Source organism: Electrophorus electricus, chromosome 7 (genome assembly GCF_041902795.1).
Source record: "Electrophorus electricus isolate QZ-2024a chromosome 7, ASM4190279v1, whole genome shotgun sequence".
NCBI classification, from domain to species: Eukaryota; Metazoa; Chordata; class Actinopteri; order Gymnotiformes; family Gymnotidae; genus Electrophorus; species Electrophorus electricus.
The window spans coordinates 97,501-118,542 of NC_137503.1; the positions used below are offsets into that span (position 1 = coordinate 97,501).

Sequence of the window (21,042 nt, forward strand, 5' to 3'; positions counted from 1 at the left end):
TAAAAAAGAATAGCGGTTATTTGTTCTGCTCTATTTACATTTTGCATAATTAGTGACTGACTGATGTATTTCATTGTTGCGCAAATATATTTATAACTTTTATGTTCATATATTGTGAGTTTGCGGTTTTTGCCCTCAGAAGGAGGGAGGAGGGAAAATTGAATTAAACAGAAAATGATCCAACCTTCAGATATTATGAGACTGAGTGATAAAAACATGAGAAAACAGAGTGATACAAACATGAGATAATATGCATTTCCCTTTTGTGGCAGGGAGAGAGAAGCACTGAGGGACTCCGGGGCCCCAGGGGGGTGGAAGGATCTGGCATTAAAGGAGACAAGGTAACACACACACACACACACACACACACACACACACACACACACACAAAACACACACGCACACACACAACCCACATCTGCCCACCCAGAGAGTAACACACACCCCTTGAGAGTAACACACACCACCAGAGAGTAACAACACACTCAGACAAAACAGTTTTCCATTTCAACAGCTCTGTCATTATTGTCACCTACTCATGAGGACGGGGTTAATGTCCAGCAGGAGTTTGTTATGCACGGGGCATGTCCAACATGGCTGCTGCTGACCTCTGAACCATGAGAGATGCGAGAACATGCCATTGAGACACTTTCACTACTTATATGTCATGTGGTCATCGCTAGGGATTCTTGGTTTTCCTGCTATTGTATTTGTAAGATGACAAAATGTCTCATTCCCATTTTGCAATGGCCCTATATAACAATGCCCCCTAGTGTTTATTTGATGCTAGCAGTTATTATTCAGCTTTTGTTCTCTAAGTTCCTGTGAGATCGTGGTGAAGCTCTTAACATCAGTCCTCTGTCACGGAACGCTCACCTCCTGCGAGTCACGTGGTTGGCCTACTCCACGCCCTTCGGTACTTGGGCAAACGTTACATCCTCCTTCTAGCAACAATCTTTAATTTAAATTTCAGTGTAATTGCTTAACAATAATAAATCATTAAATGAATATTTTAAGGAATATTCCAGTGCATACCACAGAAAACTTATTTTTTATTGTTCAGGGTACTTGAAAAATTGTTTTAAAGTGTTTGTTTTTCAAAGATTTGGTTATTTTAGAGTTAAATAATCTCTTATAATTTACAGTTTTAGATTCAATAAAAAGTCATTTATAATAACAAGCATAAAACAGATCATATACTTGGGTAATAAATGGTTCAGTGAGATTATGTCCCTGGGTTATAAAACAAAGCTTCATGCCTACTCAATGTGTTTTCAGGAGGTGCCCAGTGCAGATAAACACTGAATGGATGTTTCTGAACATGACGTTGTCAGTAATTATGTGTTGCTGTAGTTATCATCAATGTGTGCTGTTGTCTGCTCTGACCATGTTTACGATGATTTCTTCCTGCTCTGGTGTGAACAGCTGCTCCAGGATCTGTAGTCCTGTGCTGTAGTCCTGTGCTGTAGTCCTGTGCTATAATCATGGTCTGTAGTCCTAGTCTGTAGTCCTGTGCTGTAGTCCCATGATATAGTCCTAGTCTATAGTCCTGGTTTGTAGTCCTGTCCTGTAGTCCTGGTCTGTAGTCCTGTTCTGTAGTCCTGGTCTTTAATCCTGCTATATAGTCTTGCACTGGTAGCAGTTTCCTTAGTTACAGTATGAACTTTCAGTGTAAGTGTAACTATGTAATCTCACCAAAACATGTTTGATGACGAGGCAGAAATGTTTCAATATAAAGTTCACCTGTACTGCATCTAGAGTATGGATAAAGAGTTGGGACAGATGGAATTTAAACACAGAGAAGGTGTGAGGGTGTGCAGACATGCATCACTACACACAGTGTTCAGATGAGGGTTCACCTAACCCTAACCTAGTGAACGCTAACGCTAACCCAGTGAACCCTAACACTAACCTAGTGAATTCTAACCCTAACCCAATTAACCCTAACCCAGTGAACTCCAAACCTAACCCTAACCCAGTGAATCCCAAACCTAACCCTAACCACAGTGAAGCTGCACCAGATCACTTCTTCCAAAAAACTTTATCAAGTGTTTTAAATAAAATTAGCATCATTGTATTACAGCTCTACACTAGTGATATATTAGTTCCTAAAACTTGTAAGATTGCCCCATGGACATTTATCGGAAGTTATTTGTAACTCCAAAACCAAACATTTGACAAATAAAAGATGTAAAACCATTTTAAACTACACTGAATGCAGGAGGAGGGGGCAGATATTCCTTTAAGAGGTCATGGTGTTTATGTGTTCTAGGGTGACTTTGGACCTCCTGGGATACCAGGACCAGTTGGGCTTCCCGGCCCTGGTGTACAAGGAGAAAAGGTGCAGACAGATGAAACACATGTTTATTTACACCAAATAAATTTATACTCTACACGATCTTAGGGTTAGGGTTAAGGTTAAGGGTTAAGGGTTAGGGTTAGGGTTAAGGTTAAGCTTAAGGGTTAAGGTTAAGGGTTATGGTTAAAGGTATTAGGGTTAAGGTTAAGTATTAGGGTTAGGGTTTAGGGTTAGGGTTAAGGCTAAATATTATGGTTAGGGTTTAGGTTAAGGGTTTTAGGGTTAAGGTTAAGGTTAAGGGTTACAGTTAGGGTTAAGGATGTTAGGGTTAAGGTTAAAGTATTAGCGTTATGGTTAGGTTTAAGACTAAATATTATGGTTAGAGTTAAGGTTCAGGTTTAGGGTTAGGTTAAGGATGTTAGGGTTAAGGTTAAGGGTGTTAGGGTTAAGGTTAAGGGTTATGGTTAGGGTTAAGGGTGTTAGGGTTGAGGTAAGGGTTAGGGTTAAGACTAAATATTATAGTTAGGGTTAAGGTTAAGAGTGTTAGGGTTAAGGTTAAGTATTAGGGTTAGGGTTATGGTTAAGGATGTTATGGTTAAGGTTAAAGGTTAGGGTTAGGTTAAGGATGTTAGGGCTAAGATTAAGGGTTTTAGGGTTAAGGTTAAGGGTTACGGTTAGGGTTAAGGGTGTTAGTGTAGGATTTAAACAGGATGCGGGGACGAGTTGCGTGGAACATAAGACTATGTTTATTTAACATGTAACATTCACAGTCAAATACGCACACTAATGGAGTCAAACACCAACAACACAAATGTGTAAAAAACAAACTTTTATACATATGATAATAACCCAATGAGTTGCAGGTGTGAGACACAAGGAGGGTGTGGCCTCATTGACGAATACACACACGCACACACGCACACACATGAGGAGACGTTTTGGGGGAGGGGCCGTACCGTGACAGTTAGGGTTAAGTTTAAGGGTTTTAGGGTTAAGGTTAAGTATTGGGGTTAGGATTAAGGTTAAGGTTAGGGCTTAGGGTTAAGGGTTAGGGTTAAGGGTGTTAGGGTTAAGGGTAAGTATTGGGGCTAGGGTTAAGGGTTAGGGTTAGGGTTAAGACTAAATATTACAGTTAGGATTAAGGTAAAGGGTTTTAGGGTTAAGGTTAAGTATTAGGGTTAGAGTTAAGGTTAAGGGTTGGGGTTAGGGTAAAGTTTAAGGATGTTATGGTCAGTGTTAGGGTTAAGGCTAAATGTTAGTGTTATGGTTAAGGTTAAGGGTTCTGTAACATTCTGGAAAACATTGCAGGAAAGAATTTAGGGATGTGCCCATTTCCTTCCTAAAATTCCCTGATATGATCCCTGATCCCTGATCAGCAAGATAAAAAACTAAAAGTTAAAATTCTCTGTGACACTGAGTCACCATTCCTTTTTTTGGGAAGTTCTACTCACTCAGAAATTAATGTTTCTGATGATAACGTGTCTGATGATAATATTTCTGATGATAACGTGTCTGATGATAGTGTGTCTGAGGACAACATGTCTGATCATAACATCTGATGATAAAGTGTCTAATGATAATGTCTGAGTAAAGGTGGTGTGCAGTAGAGGAGGAGTAGGGTGGGTGGACGAGGTGTAGAGGAGCTATAGAGGAGTAGAGGAGGTGTAGGGTGGGTGGAGGAGGTGTATAAGAGGAGTAGAGGAGGTGTAGAGGAGGTATCTGAGAGGTGTAGGGGAGGTATTGAGGAGGAGTAGAGGAAGTGTGGACAAGGTATAGAGGAGCAGTAGAGGAGGTGTGGGGTAGGTGGAGGAGGTGTAGAGGCGCTATAGAGGGGTAGAGGAGGAGTAGGAGGTGTATAAGAGGAGTAGAGGAGGTGTAGAGCAGGTGCAGAGGAGGTGGACCTAATGCTGACTCAGTGTATTTGTTCATATTTTTAGTACTTGCAAAACTCAAGTCTAGGCATAGATGAGGGCGTTTTCATGCAGATAAGTGGGAAGTTCAGGAAGTATTATGATTTCGATTATGATTTGAAAGACTAATGTATCCATAAAGAGGGCAAAAAGTCATTTTTTAACTGGATGAGCTTTTGATCAATTAATTATTTTTAAGGGAGTGGAGGGTCCACGTGGACCCCCAGGTGTCAGGGGGCCACCAGGCGATGGCTATCCAGGACAAAAGGTAAGCGCGTCTCATTACATTGCACTGTACAGAGCATCACTTACACTGCACTGTATAGTGTCACATTTCACTCTTCACTGTACAGAATGTCTCACTACTCTGCACTGTACAGAGCGTCTCATTACACTGCACTGTATAGAATGTCACATTTCACTCTTCACGGTACAGAGCATCACATTAAACTACACTGTACAGAGCATCTTATTACACTGCACTGTATAGAGTGTCACATTTCACTCTTTACTGTACAGAATGTCTCATTACACTGCACTGTTCAGAGCATCACATTACACTACACTGTACAGAGCATCACATTACACTGCACTGTACAGAGCATCTCATTACACTGCACTGTATAGTTTCACATTTCACTATTCACTGTACAGAATGTCTCATTACACTACACTGTACAGAGCATAACATTAAACTACACTGTACATAGCGCCTCATTACCCTGCACTGTACAGAGCGTCTCATTACACTCTGCACTGTACAGAGCATCTTATTACACTGCACTATAGAGTCTCTCCCATTACACTGTACACTGGCTCTCAGTTTGCATAGTTTAACTGCTACATTCCAGTGATTTGTTATGAGGTGACCATAACATGCCTGTCCATGTGTGAGTCTGTATCTGAGTGTATGTCTTATATATGTTTGAGTGTATTTGTGTGTGTATATGTCTTCGAGTATATGTTTGAGTGTATTTATTTGTGTGTATATGTCTTTGTGTATATATGTTTGTGTGTATATGTCCATGTCTGAGTGTCTGTATGTCTGTATGTAAATGTTGGTATGTTCATGTCAGTGTGTCTGTGTCTGTGTCTATATGCCTAAGTGTATGTCTGTGTATGCATGTGTCAGTGCAACCATGACCGTGTGTGTCCTGCCAGGGTGATCAAGGGTTACCAGGTGAAACTGGAGTACCAGGAGAAAGAGGAGCAGGGGAACCAGGGTCATGACCCATGACCCCTCATCAGGAATAAATAAATAAATAATGTTATGGCTTCTGTGCAGCAGTAACAGAAACTTAGTAACAAACACTTGTCTACACGGTGAACCAGGAGCACCTGGGTTGTCAGGGTTACCGGGTTTACCTGGAGAAGATGGAGTTCCAGGCCAAAAGGTAGCAGTGATGTTCAGAATGAAGCTGTGATCACATCTAAGGTAAGAGCAGGTCAGCCAGGTCTGCTTGGCATGATGGGAGTGTGTATGTTTGTGTATGTTGGTGTATGCTGGTGTATGTTTGTGTATGTTTGTGTATGTTTAGGTATGTTGGCGTATGTTTGTATATGTTTCTGTATGTTTCTGTATGCTTGTGTATGATGGTGGACGTTTGTATATGTTTGTGTGTTTGTGTTTGTTTGTGTATTTTAGGGAGAACCTGGTGCTCTAGGCCTAAGAGGGCTGTAGGGAACACCAGGGGTGAAAAAGTAAGTGCTCTAATCCTGGTGCTCTAACACTAGTGCTCTAATCCTGGTGCTCTAACCCTAGTGCTATAACATTAATGCTCTAACCCTAGTGCTATAACATTAGTTCTCTAACACTAGTGCTATAACATTAGTGCTCTAACCCTAGTGCTATAACATTAGTTCTCTAACACTAGTGCTCTAATCCTGGTGCTCTAACCCTAGTGCTATAACATTAGTGCTCTAAGCCTAGTGCTATAACATTAGTTCTCTAACACTAGTGCTCTAACCCCAGTCCTCTAATGCTAGTGCTCTAATATTAGTGCTCTAACACTAGTGCTCTAATGCTAGTGCTCTGTTAGTTCTCTAACACTAGTGCTCTAATGCTAGTTCCCCAATGCTAGTGCTCTAACCCTAGTGCTCTAATGCTAGTGCTCTGTTAGTTCTCTAACACTAGTGCTCTAACACTAGTGCTCTAACCCCAGTCCTCTAATGCTAGTGCTCTAATATTAGTGCTCTAACACTAGCGCTCTTCTCCATTCTTCTCATTTTATGGTTGTTTCCACCTTTCTTGATTGTTGACCTTTGCAGATTTTACTTGGCTGATCTATTTCAGTACCAACCAATCTGGCCTCAGAGCACAGAAATCATCTGATGACACTGATTAGTTATGTGAAGGAGATCACGACTGAAATCTCCAGGAGTTTTAGTGATCACATACATTGAACATGTTTGGTAAAGCAATTATGTTTTGTAACAGTGCTTGTGATATCATTGGACAGGGAGACCCTAACACTAGACTCTGACCCTAACCCTAACACTAGACTCTGACCCTATCCCTAACCCTAACACTAGACTCTGACCCTAACCCTAACACTAGACTCTGGCCCTAACCCTAACACTAGACTCTGACCCTAACCCTAACACTAGACTCTGACCCTAACCCTAACACTAGACTCTGACCCTAACACTAACACTAGACTCTGACCCTAACCCTAACACTAGACTCTGACCCTAAAACTAACACTAACACCACCCACTTCCAGCACCACCCACTGGAGCAGGCTTTTGTTCAGCAGTGTGTGGTCATTCCAGCATAAGGAACAGATACACCTGTATGCACCTGGTAGAGCAGGTAGTGCAAGGTGCTAATGACACAAAGGTTCACTTCCCAGGGAGCGCACATACTGTCATACTGATAAATATGTAAGCTGCTATGGATACAAGCATCTGCCAAATCCTGTATATGTACCTGCCTCAAAGCTCTCACACAGCTCCAACTTTTTATTACATGGCTGGTTTTCATTCCAGGGTGATATGGGCCCAGTGGGTCCTCCTGGTCCACTCGGGGAGAGAGGCTATGGACTTCCAGGACCAAAGGTAAATAATTAATGTATCATCTATACTGGATTAGGGTTAGGGTTATAATTTCCATTAACATTGGCTTGTCTGCAGCCAGGATGAATCTGTGTTTGAATCCTGCTCTCTCACTGTTTCACAGGGTGAAAGTGGAGACACAGGTCCACCAGGACCACCAGGGAGATGGCAACCCTGGTCCAGTAGTACGATGGGCCACACTGAGCTCTGTTATGAACTGTGTAAGTGGGATTCTGTATGTAAATGTATATAATGTATGTGTGTTCATTTATATCTTTTACAGGGTCCTCCTGGGCTTCCTGGCCTTCCAGGAGAACCTGGGTCAGAGGGACTGGGTCTCCCCGGACCCAAGGTATCCACTGTAACCCATTCTTCAGTATGTATGTGTGTGCGTAAGAGAGCGAGAGAAAGAGAGTGAAAGATCTGTGCCCAGAGCATAAGTATATAAGTGGTCTTGTGTCTTTTAGGGTGATGTTGGGTTCAAAGGACAACCAGGGTTACCTGGACCTCCAGGAAAAGGTTTACAAGGACCACCAGTATGTCACTATACACACATACACACACACACACACACACACACACACACTCACAGACACACACACACACACACACACACACACATGCACGCACACATGTACACACACATTGAAATGAGTATCAAAACAAATACAGAAGTTTAGCATCATTAAAACATGGAAGAGGCACCAAACTATGAAAATGACGTTGCATCATTAGTGCTGTATTAACCTTGTCAGTATACAGTAGGTACATTTTGTAGGTACTAATGTTTTATTCCCCATATGATGTGTTACACTTTGTCCTATAGCACAGCGTGCTGGATATTTCAAAGGGGGAGTAATTATTGTATCTAACATCACTTTTATCATTGGACTGTGGCTATGTTCAAACACAAGTACTTCATATACTGTTGAAGGTCAGCCAGTCTCATCCTGGCACATCTGGATGCTGCTCCATAGGCACTAATGCTAATCCAGTGTTATGAGCTGCCATTTTACTCATTTAAATGGTTAAGGATTTTTCTCATGCACATCTGTAGGGCATCATGGGGAGACAAGGACCTCCTGGACCCCCAGGATTGACAGGACAAGGATTACAAGGACCAAGGGTAACCAGCACACACACACACACACACAAAGACATGCACATGCACACACATACACACACACACACACACACACACACACACAAAGACATGCACGCACGCACACACACACACACACACACACAAACACACACGCAGACTCACGCACGCAGAAACACAATCACACACACACACACACACACACACAGACGCACACATACACACACACACACACACACACAGACAATGTGACAAATAAACCAAACTTGAACTTGAACTTGAACAGACATGTACAAACACACACACACACACAAAGACATGTACGTGCACACACACACACACACACACACACACACACACAGACAAAAATATATGCACACAGAGACACACACATGCAGAAACATACACACAAACATAAATACACATACACACATGCAGAGGCATAGACACAAACATAAATACGCATACACACACACACACACACACACAATGGTACACATACTCTGTACATGTTTACAAACTTGCATGTTTTTGTTTTGATTGTTTCAGGGAGATCAAGGATCTCAAGGTTTGTCAGGGCCAAGGGGACCACCTGGAGAAGGTCTTCCATGGTCAAAGGTCAGATTTTGTCCATGTTTTGCAAAATGTAGACATGTTCAGTTTCAAATAAATGGTTGTTATTCTAGAGATTGATAAAAGAGTCACCTCTTTTTTCTAGGGTGACCGTGGATCTCAAGGGGTGAGAGGCATGAAAGGGGTCAAAGGTGACCTAGGGGATCCTGGGGCCCTAAGCCAAGCAGTGAGTCCTGCTGGACTGTGAGCAGGGGTTTAGGGGAGGCACAGGTTCTACAAACTCTGCGTTTTGTTTTCAGGGAAGACAAGATGTGAAAGGAGAGTCAGGACTGATGGTGAGATTTCTCCCATATTCCTCCTGTTTGTAATGCTGCCTAATGCTTTTACAGATCCAGGTACCCTTTAATCCCTACACCATATGATTAGATTGGTTCTTAATGGATGTTCTTCATGTTCAGAGAGAAGAAATTGCGAGGATAATTAAAGAGATATGTAGTAAGAGCTGCCTTCATGCCCTCATCACATTACAAGTTGCGTTTAAACGTCCCTTAAAAGTTACATCTAAAAGTTTCCACTAACATCACTAACATTATTTACATCACTGACATCACTAATATCACTAACATTGTTTACATCACTGACATCAGTAATATCACTAACATCGCTAACAATGTAAAAACCTTTCAGGCTGCAGAATCAAATGCAAAGAGCGTCCGATGGAGCTGGTGTTCGTGATTGACAGCTCGGAGAGTGTGGGTCCAGACAACTTTGAGATCATAAAGGATTTCCTAATGACGCTGGTGGACAGAGTGACTCTGGGTCACAACGCCACCCGCATGGGTCTGCTGCTCTATAGCCCGGAGGGGCGGCTGGAGTTCAGCCTCGCCCGTTACGTGACCAAGGAAGATGTCAAGTGGGCCATCTGCAAGATGCCCTACATGGGCGAGGGCACGCACACGGGCACAGCCATCCGCAAGGCCACGCAGGAAGCCTTCTACAGTGCCTGGGCCGGGGTCAGCAAGGTCACCGTCGTCATCACAGATGGTCAGACAGACAAACGAGAGCCCGTGAAGCTGGACCTTGCAGTGAGGGAAGCTCACACAGCCAGCATCGAGATGTTCGCGATGGGCATCGTCAATGCCAGTGACCCAACGCAGGTGGAGTTTCTCTGGGAGCTAAATCTCATCACCTCTGACCCAGACAGTGAACACATGTATCTGATAGATGATTTCAACACACTGCCAGGTAATTCATTCTAGACACTGCAGAAAATAACCTGCACACCCGTGAATAACATCATCCGCTGGACCTGCTAGGATAATCAACTTTTTGCAGTTCATATTAAACAGATTTTTGGAATTTCATATTTGGAGTCTTTGAAATTTGTATATGTTTAAAACTTACTTTAAGGCTTTAAGGCTTTTCATGCTTACTTTAAGTCTTAGAATGAGTTAAAATTATTCTGAATTACTGATAATCCATAAATCAACAATAATCCAAAATTTGATATTTAAATGATTGGACCAGCTGCTTGGTTGGATCAACATACTTGGACTTAAAACTACAGAAATAATAATTATGCATTAACTATGTCAGGATAAAAGCTAGCATTAGGGTCAGTGGTAGCGCAGTGATTAAAGTACTGGACTAGTAATCAGAAGGTTGCCGATTCAAGTCCCACCACTGTCAAGTTGCCGCTGTTGGGTCCCTGAACAAGATCCTTAACCCTTGATTGCTCAAGTTGTGCTCAGTTACCTATTTGTAAGTCCCTTTGGATAAAGGCATCAGTAAAATGTAGCATCTTTCTTTCTTCCTTTTTCAGCTTTAGAGTCCAAACTGGTCAGTCAGTTTTGTGAGGATGAGGAAGGAGCTGTGGTCTTTAACCATGTCAGTGGATACAGTAGCCATGCCAACCATGTAAACAAGCTTTATGGACTTAGTCACAATGAAAACCACATCAGCAGACAAAATCTGTATGACAGCAGCCAAGAAAATGTACTTGATGTCCAACCTGGAAAAACACACAAGGGAACTGTTACTGAGACACACACAGAAACAGCAACACACACTGAAACAAATACCATCACCTCCAGGAATGGCAGGGGAGGCAGCCTGTCTGCACTGGGCCAGCCAGACACACCAGATGTGAGTATGCTGGTGTTGGTACAGCCTTTAACCTGTTACCAGATGATTAATACTGATAGCTGCTTGTCTTCATGTGCATTTTATTTTCTTAGGCATCACCTCAAAGGACACAAATCACAGATTTGTCACACACACCACAAACCCTCTCACACACACCACAGTCACTGTGACATACACAACAGACCCTCTCACACACACCACAGATACTGTGACATACATAACAGACCCTCTCACACAGACCACAGACCCTCTCACACACACCACAGACACTGTGACATACATAACAGACCCTCTCACACACACCACAGACCCTCTCACACACACCACAGACACTGTGACATACACCACAGACCCTCTCACACACACCACAGACCCTCTCACACACACCACAGACACTGTGACATACATAACAGACCCTCTCTCGCACACACACACTCACACACACCAGATTAAATAATAAGACATCTTCAGAAGAGAGACCATTATCAGGGCCATCATCAGTGCATTATGTTCCTGCCCCACGACCACCTTGGTCTAAAGGTAAAAACACACACACACACACACACATGCGCACACACACACACGCACACATGCACACATTCTCACACACACACATGCAGGCATGCATATACAAATACACATACACAGAAATATACACAATTACACACGACACCCAAATATGTGTCCCTGTACATTGTACTCTACTCACTGTACACTTATGACTGTACAGCCACTTCCAGCTCCACCATCATTGTCGAGTGTGCTGACGATACCGTCGTCATGGGCCTGATCTCAGACAACGATGAGAGGGCCTACCTGGAGGAGATTACACACCTGGAAAACTGGTGCCAGGAAAATAATCTCCTCCTAAACGTCAGCAAGACAAAGGAGCTGATTGTGGACTGCAGCAAGAAGCAGGAGCGGCACTACCAACCTGTGAGGATCAACAGAACCACAGTGGAGAGAGTAGACAGTTTCAGGTATCGTGGAGTTCACATCTCACAGGACCTGTCCTGGTCCTGCCATACCAACTCCCTGGCAAAGAAGGCTCGTTAGCGTCTTTACCACCTCCAAGGTACTGCGGAACTTCTACAACTGCACTATCAAGAGCATCCTCACAGGAAACATCACAGTCTGGTTTCGAAACAGCACCAAGCAGGACAGACAAGCACTCCAAAGGGTGGTGCATTCAGCAGAGTACATCACTCATACGGAACTTCCTGACCTGCAGACCATCTATTACAAGTGGTGCCAGACCAAGGCCAAGAGGATTGTGAAGGACCCCACTCATCCCAACAATAGACTCTTCTCTCTGTTGAGGTCAGGGAAGCACTTTCGCTCCCTTAAGACCAATAGAGAGAGACTGAAGAGAAGCTTCTTCCCACAGGCCATTCAGGCCCTGAATCAGGGAAATCAGGATTTTCCTATGCACCCCTGTTTTTTTCCTAGGTTTGGACAGAGCACTCTCAAACCATTTCGCTGCAAATTATACCGTGTATGACTATGTATGTGACAAATAAATCAAACTTGAACTTGAAATACACACGTGTACCCACACACTCCCACATAAATATGTTTATGTTTACGTTTACGTTTACATAAATACATACACACACACACATACGTTTACATAAATACATACACACACACACACATGCACACAAACACACACATGCATGCATATACACACATGCACACACACACGCATGCACACACACACACACACACTCACACACACACACACAGAGGGTATGTACAGAGGCACACACACACACTCCAGTAAATATATGATGTCTTGGTCAGAAATCGTCCCCCTGATCCGGACTGTACACTGGCCTTAGACCAGGGCCCATGTCAGGACTACAACATCCGCTGGTACTATGACCAGCAGGCCAATGCCTGTGCTCAGTTCTGGTATGGAGGTTGTCATGGCAACCGCAATCACTTTGACACAGAGGAGGAGTGCAAGAAGACTTGTGCTGTTTCAAGATCAGGTACACCATCACACACACACACACACACACACACACACATACAAACACACCATTACACCTGCTCAACATCAACACACATACACACACATATACATACATACACACACACACACATATATATATATATATATATATATATATATATATATATATATATATATATATATATATATATATATATATATATATATATATATATATATATATATATATATATATTTTACATATAAATATACATATTATTTACATAAATAACCTTTCTTATTTTTTTCCAGGAGGCTGAGGAACATGGAGGATGATTATGATGTATTGTTGACTGTTACTGCCTCATCTGTCAACACACACACACACACACACCCACTCAGCTCACTTCTAACACCTCATTTGTCAATGTCACTGAGCTCATAAAAGCTCAGGCATATTCAGTATTTCACAGTTCTATAAACTTTTTACCACTGTAGTGATTTATGTACTTTATTTGCTATACTTAATACATTTTAATACATTTGAATAAAACAAAAGGTTTTTTGTTTTAGTTCCTACCCACAGTAACATTGAACTCCAGGGCTGTTGCTCTTGTGTTTTTGATGCCTGTATAATTAACTATTTTTTCTCAGCTTTTTTCTCACTCCTATTTTGTGCACCCTCTCTCTGCCATGGTAACAAGGTTCTTCTCTTATAACTGTGGATGAAGCAAGAGCATACATATAACAGGATCTGAGACCATTATAGTCTCTCCTCTTCAGCTAACATCCCTTGTTGGAGATGGCTATGGAGATACAGCTGTACATATGGTCCAGTGTGGAGAGACAGTGAACATACGGTCCAGTGTGGAGAGACACTGGGCATACGGTCCAGCGTGGAGAGACACTGGGCATATGGTCCAGTGTGGAGAGACAGTGAACATACGGTCCAGTGTGGAGAGACACTGGGCATACGGTCCAGCGTGGAGAGACACTGGGCATACGGTCCAGTGTAGAGAGACACTGGGCATACGGTCCAGTGTGGAGATACAGTAGGCATACGGTCCAGCGTGGAGAAACACTGGACATACAGTCCAGTGTGGAGAGACACTGGGCATACAGTCCAGTGTGGAGATACACTGGGCATACGGTCCAGTGTGGAGAGACAGTGAACATACGGTCCAGTGTGGAGAGACACTAGGCATACGGTCCAGCGTGGAGAAACACTGGCCATGCGGTCCAGTGTGGAGAGACACTGGCTTTGAGCAGCTCCATAACCAGGCAGTGATACTTAAAACAATAAGTCGTGATAAATAATAGTGGTTTTATTATAATAAATTAATTAAACTTAATGAATTAAACTTTACATACTGACTACCACTACCACTACTTAATTAATTAAACTATACATACTGACTACCACTACTTAATTCATTAAACTGTACATACTGACTACCACTACCACCACTTAATTAATTTATCTATACTGACTACCACTACTTAATTAATTAAACTTTACATACTGACTACCACTACCACTACTTAATTAATTTATCTATACTGACTACCACTACTTAATTCATTAAACTGTACATACTGACTACCACTACTTAATTTAACTAAATTATTCACACATTCAGACTTTTATTGTGGCACCATTATACGTTGGCCAATAGCATCAACTTTCGCTCACTCACTTATTCACATGTTCTCTCCTATTGGCTCAATATTAAATCAGGTATCATTCTGTGTGCGTGTGTGTGTGTGTGTGTGTGTGTGTGTCTGTCTTTCTGAGAGAGAAAGAGAGGGAGAGACTTACTTCCCTCTGTTTTTAACTGTTTTGATTTAAATTACACACCACCCCCTCCACACACACACACAGACACACATACACAGACACACACACACCTTCCTTTAGGGAGGTCTGTTTTAATTTTAGTATCTTCCCTAGCACAGCACACAGTTCTGTCTTTCCACATTCTGTTTTAGAACAATCTGCACACACAACACAAATGGTTCTTATGATTGCCAAACGTTTTTCACATGTACTGTTTGGCCTTCAAATCGTTTTCAAATCAAATCATAGGAAGGTTCAAAATTGGTGTTATTGTGTTACAAACTTTTTCAATTATTACTTGTTCTTAATATTCTTCGTGTTTTACTTCAACTTTCTGAACTGTCTGAACTGCATTTGCATTTGTGCTCTACAGCATATAATTACTGATTCAAAAATGATGAAACTGGTGTTACACTAAGGACAATAAATGCCCTGTTACTCAAAATGTGGTGAGAGAAGCTTTAGTTAGTCAGGGTCGCCACAGAGAACTGTCACCTGTTGTAGCAGCTGTTACCCATCTAACCCTAACCCTGTTACCCATCTCTGTTAGCACACACACACACACACACACACACACACACACACTCTCTCACATAACCAAACACTCAGAAAATCACTGTCATCTGCACTTCTATTGTCCCTTTTGAGTTCATAGAGGCTGCAGTTATTGGGTATCAGATCTCAGACTAAAATCTCTGCAGCCTGTTTTATCATGACAGCTGCTGTTCAGAGCTGCTGTCCCATATGTCTCACAGCCCCTGTCCTCACACAGGGTTTCAGGGGAAACAGAGGGGAGGGTGCATGTTATTTTTAGAATGAGCAGATTAAATAACAGCCTCTTCAGGCTGGAAATCTTTTCTCCACTCTGTCCTTTTCCAGCCAGGACTGTGTGGCACGTAGACCTACAGCCACCTTCTTCTCTCTTTCTCTCCCTCTCTCCCCCTCTCGCTCCCTTTTTCTTGACTGCCTCTCTGCCGGAACACCAGTGTCATGGATCCACAGGCCCTGAAGGAAGAACTTCGCTTGTTCCAGAGCACACTGCTGCAGGATGGCCTGAAGGAGCTTCTCAATGAGAACAAGTTTGTAGACTGCACTCTGAAAGTGGGCGACCACTGTCTGCCTTGTCACCGGCTCATTCTGGCCGCCTGCAGTCCCTACTTCAGGGATCAGTTCTTCTCTGAAGACGGAAAGGTCAAAGAGGACCTCAAAGAAGTGGTCTTAGATGACGTGGACCCCAACATCCTGGAAATGATCGTCAAGTACCTGTACTCTGCCGAGATCGAGCTCACCGATGACAATGTTCAGGAGATTTTTGCGGTTGCCAACCGCTTCCAGATCCCGTCCGTGTTCACGGTGTGTGTGAACTACCTGCAGAAGAAGCTCTCCTTGGCCAACTGTCTGGCCATCTTCAGGCTGGGCCTGGTGCTAAATGTCCCACGGCTGGCTGTGGCTGCACGTGATTATACTGCAGATCGCTTTGAGAGCCTCGTCAACGAGGAGGAATTCCTACAGTTGGCACCACATGAGCTCTTCGCCCTGATTGGTGGAGACATGCTGAACGTAGAGAAGGAGGAAGTGGTGTTTGAGTCTCTAATGAAATGGGTGCGTAATGACAAGGAAAAGCGTGCCAAGGTGCTTAGCGATGCGTTTGAGTACATTCGCTTCCGCCTGCTCCCTGAGAAGTACATCAAAGAAAGAATCGAAACTGATGAACTCATCAGAGCTGATCCAGAAGTCATGAAAAAACTGCAGATCATCAAGGATGCCTTCAAAGGGAAACTTCCAGAGAAGAAAAAGAAGGAAATGAAAGAAGGAGAAGTGAATGGAGAAGTGGAGGAAGAGGAATTGTTGCCAGGATACCTGAATGACAACCGCAGACTGGGGATGTACAGACGGGATTTGATCGTCATGGTAACTGACGCAGCTGCAGTGGCATATGACGTTGTAGAGAATGAATGCTTCCTGGTGGCCATGGCAGAGCAGGTACCAAAGAACCACGTGAGCCTGTGCTCCAGAAAAAAACAGCTTTTCATCATCGGTGGGCTGTTTGTGGATGAGGACAATAAAGAAACACCACTTCAGTGCTACTTTTACCAGGTGGGTGAAAAAACAACCTCACTGATAACAGCAGTTGCAGTATTCACAAAAGCAGTCAATACATATTGAGGAATCCATTCTTTGGAAGGCCATTCAGCACTTTTGAAAGCTAAACTCTAAATTAATTAGGCCTTGCTTTGTGCTAAGTAGTAAAACAGGTCAAGTGTAAATACGTGGATATCACAATAAACTAGTGGATAAATAGGAGTCATTCGAAAATCAGAAAGGTTACAAGATAAAGATATGCTATGAGATCTGAACAGTACTAGAGAAGTGGTTTTCAGATGTTCAGATGCATCAGTCATCATCTCAAAAGTCACATGCAAAGGGCTCTTTAAACTCCAAAAAATATGCAAGCACTGGTCAGGAAAGTTTTCCTTTGAATATATTTGAATATATTTCACATAAAGTAATTAAAATTGTGTATATCACATAAAATAAGTTACATACTCAAACCATATTTCATCTGGATGTACAAATGTTAAAAATCAATAACTGAAAAAAGGTAATCTATAATATCATTTGTTAAATTACTATTTATTTTTACTATAACATAGTGGTTATGATCACTTGTGTTTGTATTACAGCTGGACAGCCTTATAGCTGATTGGCTTGCCTTGCCACCAATGCCGAGCCCCAGATGTCTGTTCGGTATGGGTGAGCATGAAACTCTGCTGTTCGCTATTGGTGGAAAAGACCTGCAGACTAACGAGTCCCTTGATTCTGTCATGTGTTATGACACTGAGTGAGTAACATCAGATAGTTCCTTCATTCATACCATTTAGATTTTTTGTACACTGTAAAAAATGTTTTTAAGTATAGTCATAAATCTAACATTTCTTTACCAATGCATTTACATATAAAGATTAGTTAGCCTACTTCTGTATTGCTTCATTAGTAGATAATTTGATTTAATGAATGCCATCTTAAATACAGCTTTGTTTTATTTCTGAAAAGCTGTTTATGGTGTAGGTTCTCTCAGTTTTCTGTTGAGGTGTAGTTTTATGTAGGTGTAGTCTATCCCTGTGGGGTGTTTTCTGTTCAGGTGTAGTTTTATGGTGTAGGCTATCCCTGTGGGGTGTTTTCTGTTCAAGTGTAGTTTTATATAGGTGTAGGCTATCCCTGTGGGGTGTTTCTATTCAGTTGTAGTTTTATGTAGGTATAGGCTACCCCTGTGGGGTGTTTTCTGTCATTGATCTCTTATTATGATTACTCATCAGGGTGTAAAGGTCTTATAAGTAGTCCAATAAGATCTTGGTCTTATAAGATGCCCAATCAGTCTAATTAAACATGACTACTTACAGGAAGATGAAATGGAGTGAGACTAAGAAACTTCCTCTCCGCATCCATGGCCATGCAGTAGTCTCACATAATGGCCTGATATACTGCATTGGAGGAAAGACTGATGATAAGTGAGTGAGAGCATGTGCACACATTTAAATGATCCTATGGTTTGACTGCAGCCTTCAGTGATCTGTCAGGTTTCACTGGGTTCTGGTGACATACACAGCATACCTCACTATTAAAGAAAGATAGACAGACAGATAAACAGACAGATAGATAAATAAATTGCTGAAATTTATTTGTATACCACCCTTTTATTTTAACATTAGGATTTAACATCAAATTAGTAACAAATAACTACAAATAGTTTGACAAAAATTAACTTCTTTTTTTAAACAGTCCTGAAGTTTTTTAGATTTTTTTATTATAAAACTTGTAAGAGAACTGTAAAAGTAACATTTTTCTCTGTGTGTCTTTCAGTAAAGCTTTAAACAAGCTGTTCGTATATAACCACAAGCAGTCAGAGTGGAGGGAGCTCGCTGGTATGAAGACTGCCAGAGCGATGTTTGGTGCTGTTGTGCACAACGGGAATATCATTGTAACTGGAGGAGTTAATGAGGAAGGTCTAACTGCTGCATCTGAAATCTACAATTTTGGAACAAACAAGTATGTATACATGGAATAATTACAATGAATGCATGTTGTGTATATTTAGTAAAATGTTTAGAAATCTTTAGACACTTGTATTGCCACTCTGAAGAAAGAATGAGTGTCCACAGTTTCCAGCACAGTAGCATGTGTGTAGTGATTAACATGTGTAGTGATTAACATGGGTGTAGTGATTAACATGTGATTAACATGTGTGTAGTGATTAACATGTGTGTAGTGATTAACACGTGTGTAGTGATTAACATGGGTGTGGTGATAAACATGTGTAACATGGGTGTGGTGATAAACATGTGTAACATGGGTGTGGTGATTAACATGTGTAGTGATTAACATGTGTAGTGAGTAACATGAATGTAGTGATTAAGATGTAATTATTAATGCGTAGTGATTAACATGGGTGTGGTGATTACATGTGTAGTGAGTAACATGGATGTTGTGATTAACATGTGTAGTGATTAACATGTGTAGTGAGTAACATGGGTGTAGTGATTAACATGTGTGATGATTAACATGGATGTAATGATTACCGTGTAGCGATTAACATGTGTAGTGAGTAATATGGGTGTAGTGATTAACCTGTGGTGATTAACGTGTATTGATTAACATGTGTAGTGATTAAAATGTAGTGATTAACATGGGTGTAGTGATTAACATGTGTAGTGCGTAACATGGATGTAGTGATTAACATATGTAGTGATTAACGTGTAGTGATTAACATGTGTGTCAAGGTTCACCTTGTAACATTTCTAGGTGGAGCATGTTCACAGAATTCCCACAGGAACGCAGCTCTGTCAACCTTGTGAGCTGCAGTGGAAATCTCTACGCCATCGGAGGCTTCGCCATCGTGCAGCTGGAGAACAAAGAAGTTGAACCCTCAGAAATCACTGATATTTGGCAGTAAGTTAGCCAGTCTGAACCATCATTACTCTGAAGTCTGTGGTGGGTTACTGGTGGTGGTTTACTGTATTATGCAATCTCAACCTGTGTGTGTGTGTGTGTGTGTGTGTGTGTGTGTGTGTGTGTGTGTGTGTGTGTGTGTGTGTGTGTGCGTGCACGTGCATTTTTGTGTCCTCTTAGATACGAGGATGACAAGAAGCAGTGGAGTGGGATGTTAAGAGAGATGCGCTATGCATCTGGAGCATCGTGTGTTGCAATGCGTCTCAATGCTGCCAGGATGCCTAAGCTATAATGTTCCTCTGCGTAACTACAGGGTTAGGATTAGGGTTAAGGTTAGGGTTAGGGTGAAGTTAGGGTTAGGGTTAGGTTTAGGGTGAAGTAAGGGTTAGGTTAGGGTTAGGGTTAGGGTGAAGTTAAGGTTAGGTTAGGGTGAAGTTAGTCTTAGATTACGGTTAGGGTTAGGGTGAAGTTAGGGTTAGGGTTAGGTTTAGGTTGAAGTAAGGGTTAGGTTAGGGTTAGGGTTAGGGTGAAGTTAGGGTTAGGTTAGGGGTAGGGGTAGGGTGAAGTTAAGGTTAGGGTTAGGGTTAGGGTGAAATTATGGTTAGGGTGAAGTTAGGGTTAGGGTGAAATTAGGTTTAGGGTGAAGTTAGGTTTAGGGTGAAGTTAGGGTTAGGGTGAAGTTAGGGTTAGGTTAGGGTTAGGGTGAAGTTAAGGTTAGGGTTAGGGTTAGGATGAAGTTAGGGTTAGGGTTAGAGTGAAATTAGGGTTAGGTTAGGGTTAGGGTGAAGTTAGGGTTAGGGTTAGAATGAAGTTAAGGTTAGGGTTAGGTTAAGGTGAAGTTAATGTTAGGGTTAGGTTAGGGTGAAGTTATCTTAACCCTAACCCGCTGTAAAACTGTAGCATCGTGATCTTATGCCCCTCACCACAGTGCCCATCTGTCTGCAGATTCTGTCCTTAGACAAACCAGCAGTGCTTCAGACTAATCGAAGTTGTTTAGATGTTCTTCTAAGAAACAAACACTGGTAGTGAATTTTTGTATATATGTATTTGACCATTTCTGTTACACTTGATACACTCAGCAATGTAATACTTTAATATTTCAATAAGTCTCAGGTTTTTGAATGATACATGTAAACAATGATCATGGTCTAGCTCTGCATATCTGTTTGTGTGGGGTTTTTTATTAAACATTTTTAAAATTATACGTTGTTGCTTGCT

At 41.9% G+C, this 21,042-nt stretch overlaps 2 protein-coding genes across 2 annotated transcripts in view; both read left to right on the forward strand.

Annotated features, from left to right (window-relative positions):
• The window catches only part of col28a2b (collagen, type XXVIII, alpha 2b), a 31,498-nt gene extending 18,138 nt beyond the window's left edge, over positions 1–13,360 (forward strand). Inside the window, 20 exon segments of the mRNA XM_081717023.1 lie at positions 273–341; positions 2,273–2,341; positions 4,409–4,477; positions 5,371–5,432; positions 5,495–5,603; positions 5,855–5,910; positions 7,161–7,266; positions 7,388–7,419; positions 7,421–7,448; positions 7,547–7,615; positions 7,731–7,799; positions 8,321–8,389; positions 8,915–8,983; positions 9,084–9,164; positions 9,238–9,273; positions 9,397–9,433; positions 9,626–10,183; positions 10,761–11,087; positions 12,925–13,077; positions 13,353–13,360. Of these exon segments, the coding sequence (XP_081573149.1) occupies positions 273–341; positions 2,273–2,341; positions 4,409–4,477; positions 5,371–5,432; positions 5,495–5,603; positions 5,855–5,910; positions 7,161–7,266; positions 7,388–7,419; positions 7,421–7,448; positions 7,547–7,615; positions 7,731–7,799; positions 8,321–8,389; positions 8,915–8,983; positions 9,084–9,164; positions 9,238–9,273; positions 9,397–9,433; positions 9,626–10,183; positions 10,761–11,087; positions 12,925–13,077; positions 13,353–13,360 (2,076 nt within the window).
• Positions 13,361–15,731: 2,371 nt separating this feature from the next.
• Positions 15,732–21,026, forward strand: klhl41b (kelch-like family member 41b). Its single transcript, XM_026998789.3, has 6 exons — positions 15,732–16,974; positions 17,562–17,719; positions 18,279–18,386; positions 18,739–18,924; positions 19,678–19,824; positions 20,005–21,026. The coding sequence occupies exons 1-6, from the start codon at positions 15,868–15,870 to the stop codon at positions 20,114–20,116; spliced, it is 1,818 nt and encodes a 605-aa protein (XP_026854590.2). The 5' UTR covers positions 15,732–15,867; the 3' UTR covers positions 20,117–21,026.
• Positions 21,027–21,042: the final 16 nt, after the last annotated feature.

Excerpts from the sequence above, each read along its gene's own strand:
- klhl41b (XM_026998789.3), top strand. The coding sequence starts at position 15,868 with ATGGATCCACAGGCCCTGAAGGAAGAACTTCGCTTGTTCCAGAGCACA. Across the intron at positions 17,720-18,278 it reads GTCATGTGTTATGACACTGA|GAAGATGAAATGGAGTGAGA; the intron begins GTGAGTAACATC and ends GACTACTTACAG. Across the intron at positions 19,825-20,004 it reads GAAATCACTGATATTTGGCA|ATACGAGGATGACAAGAAGC; the intron begins GTAAGTTAGCCA and ends GTGTCCTCTTAG.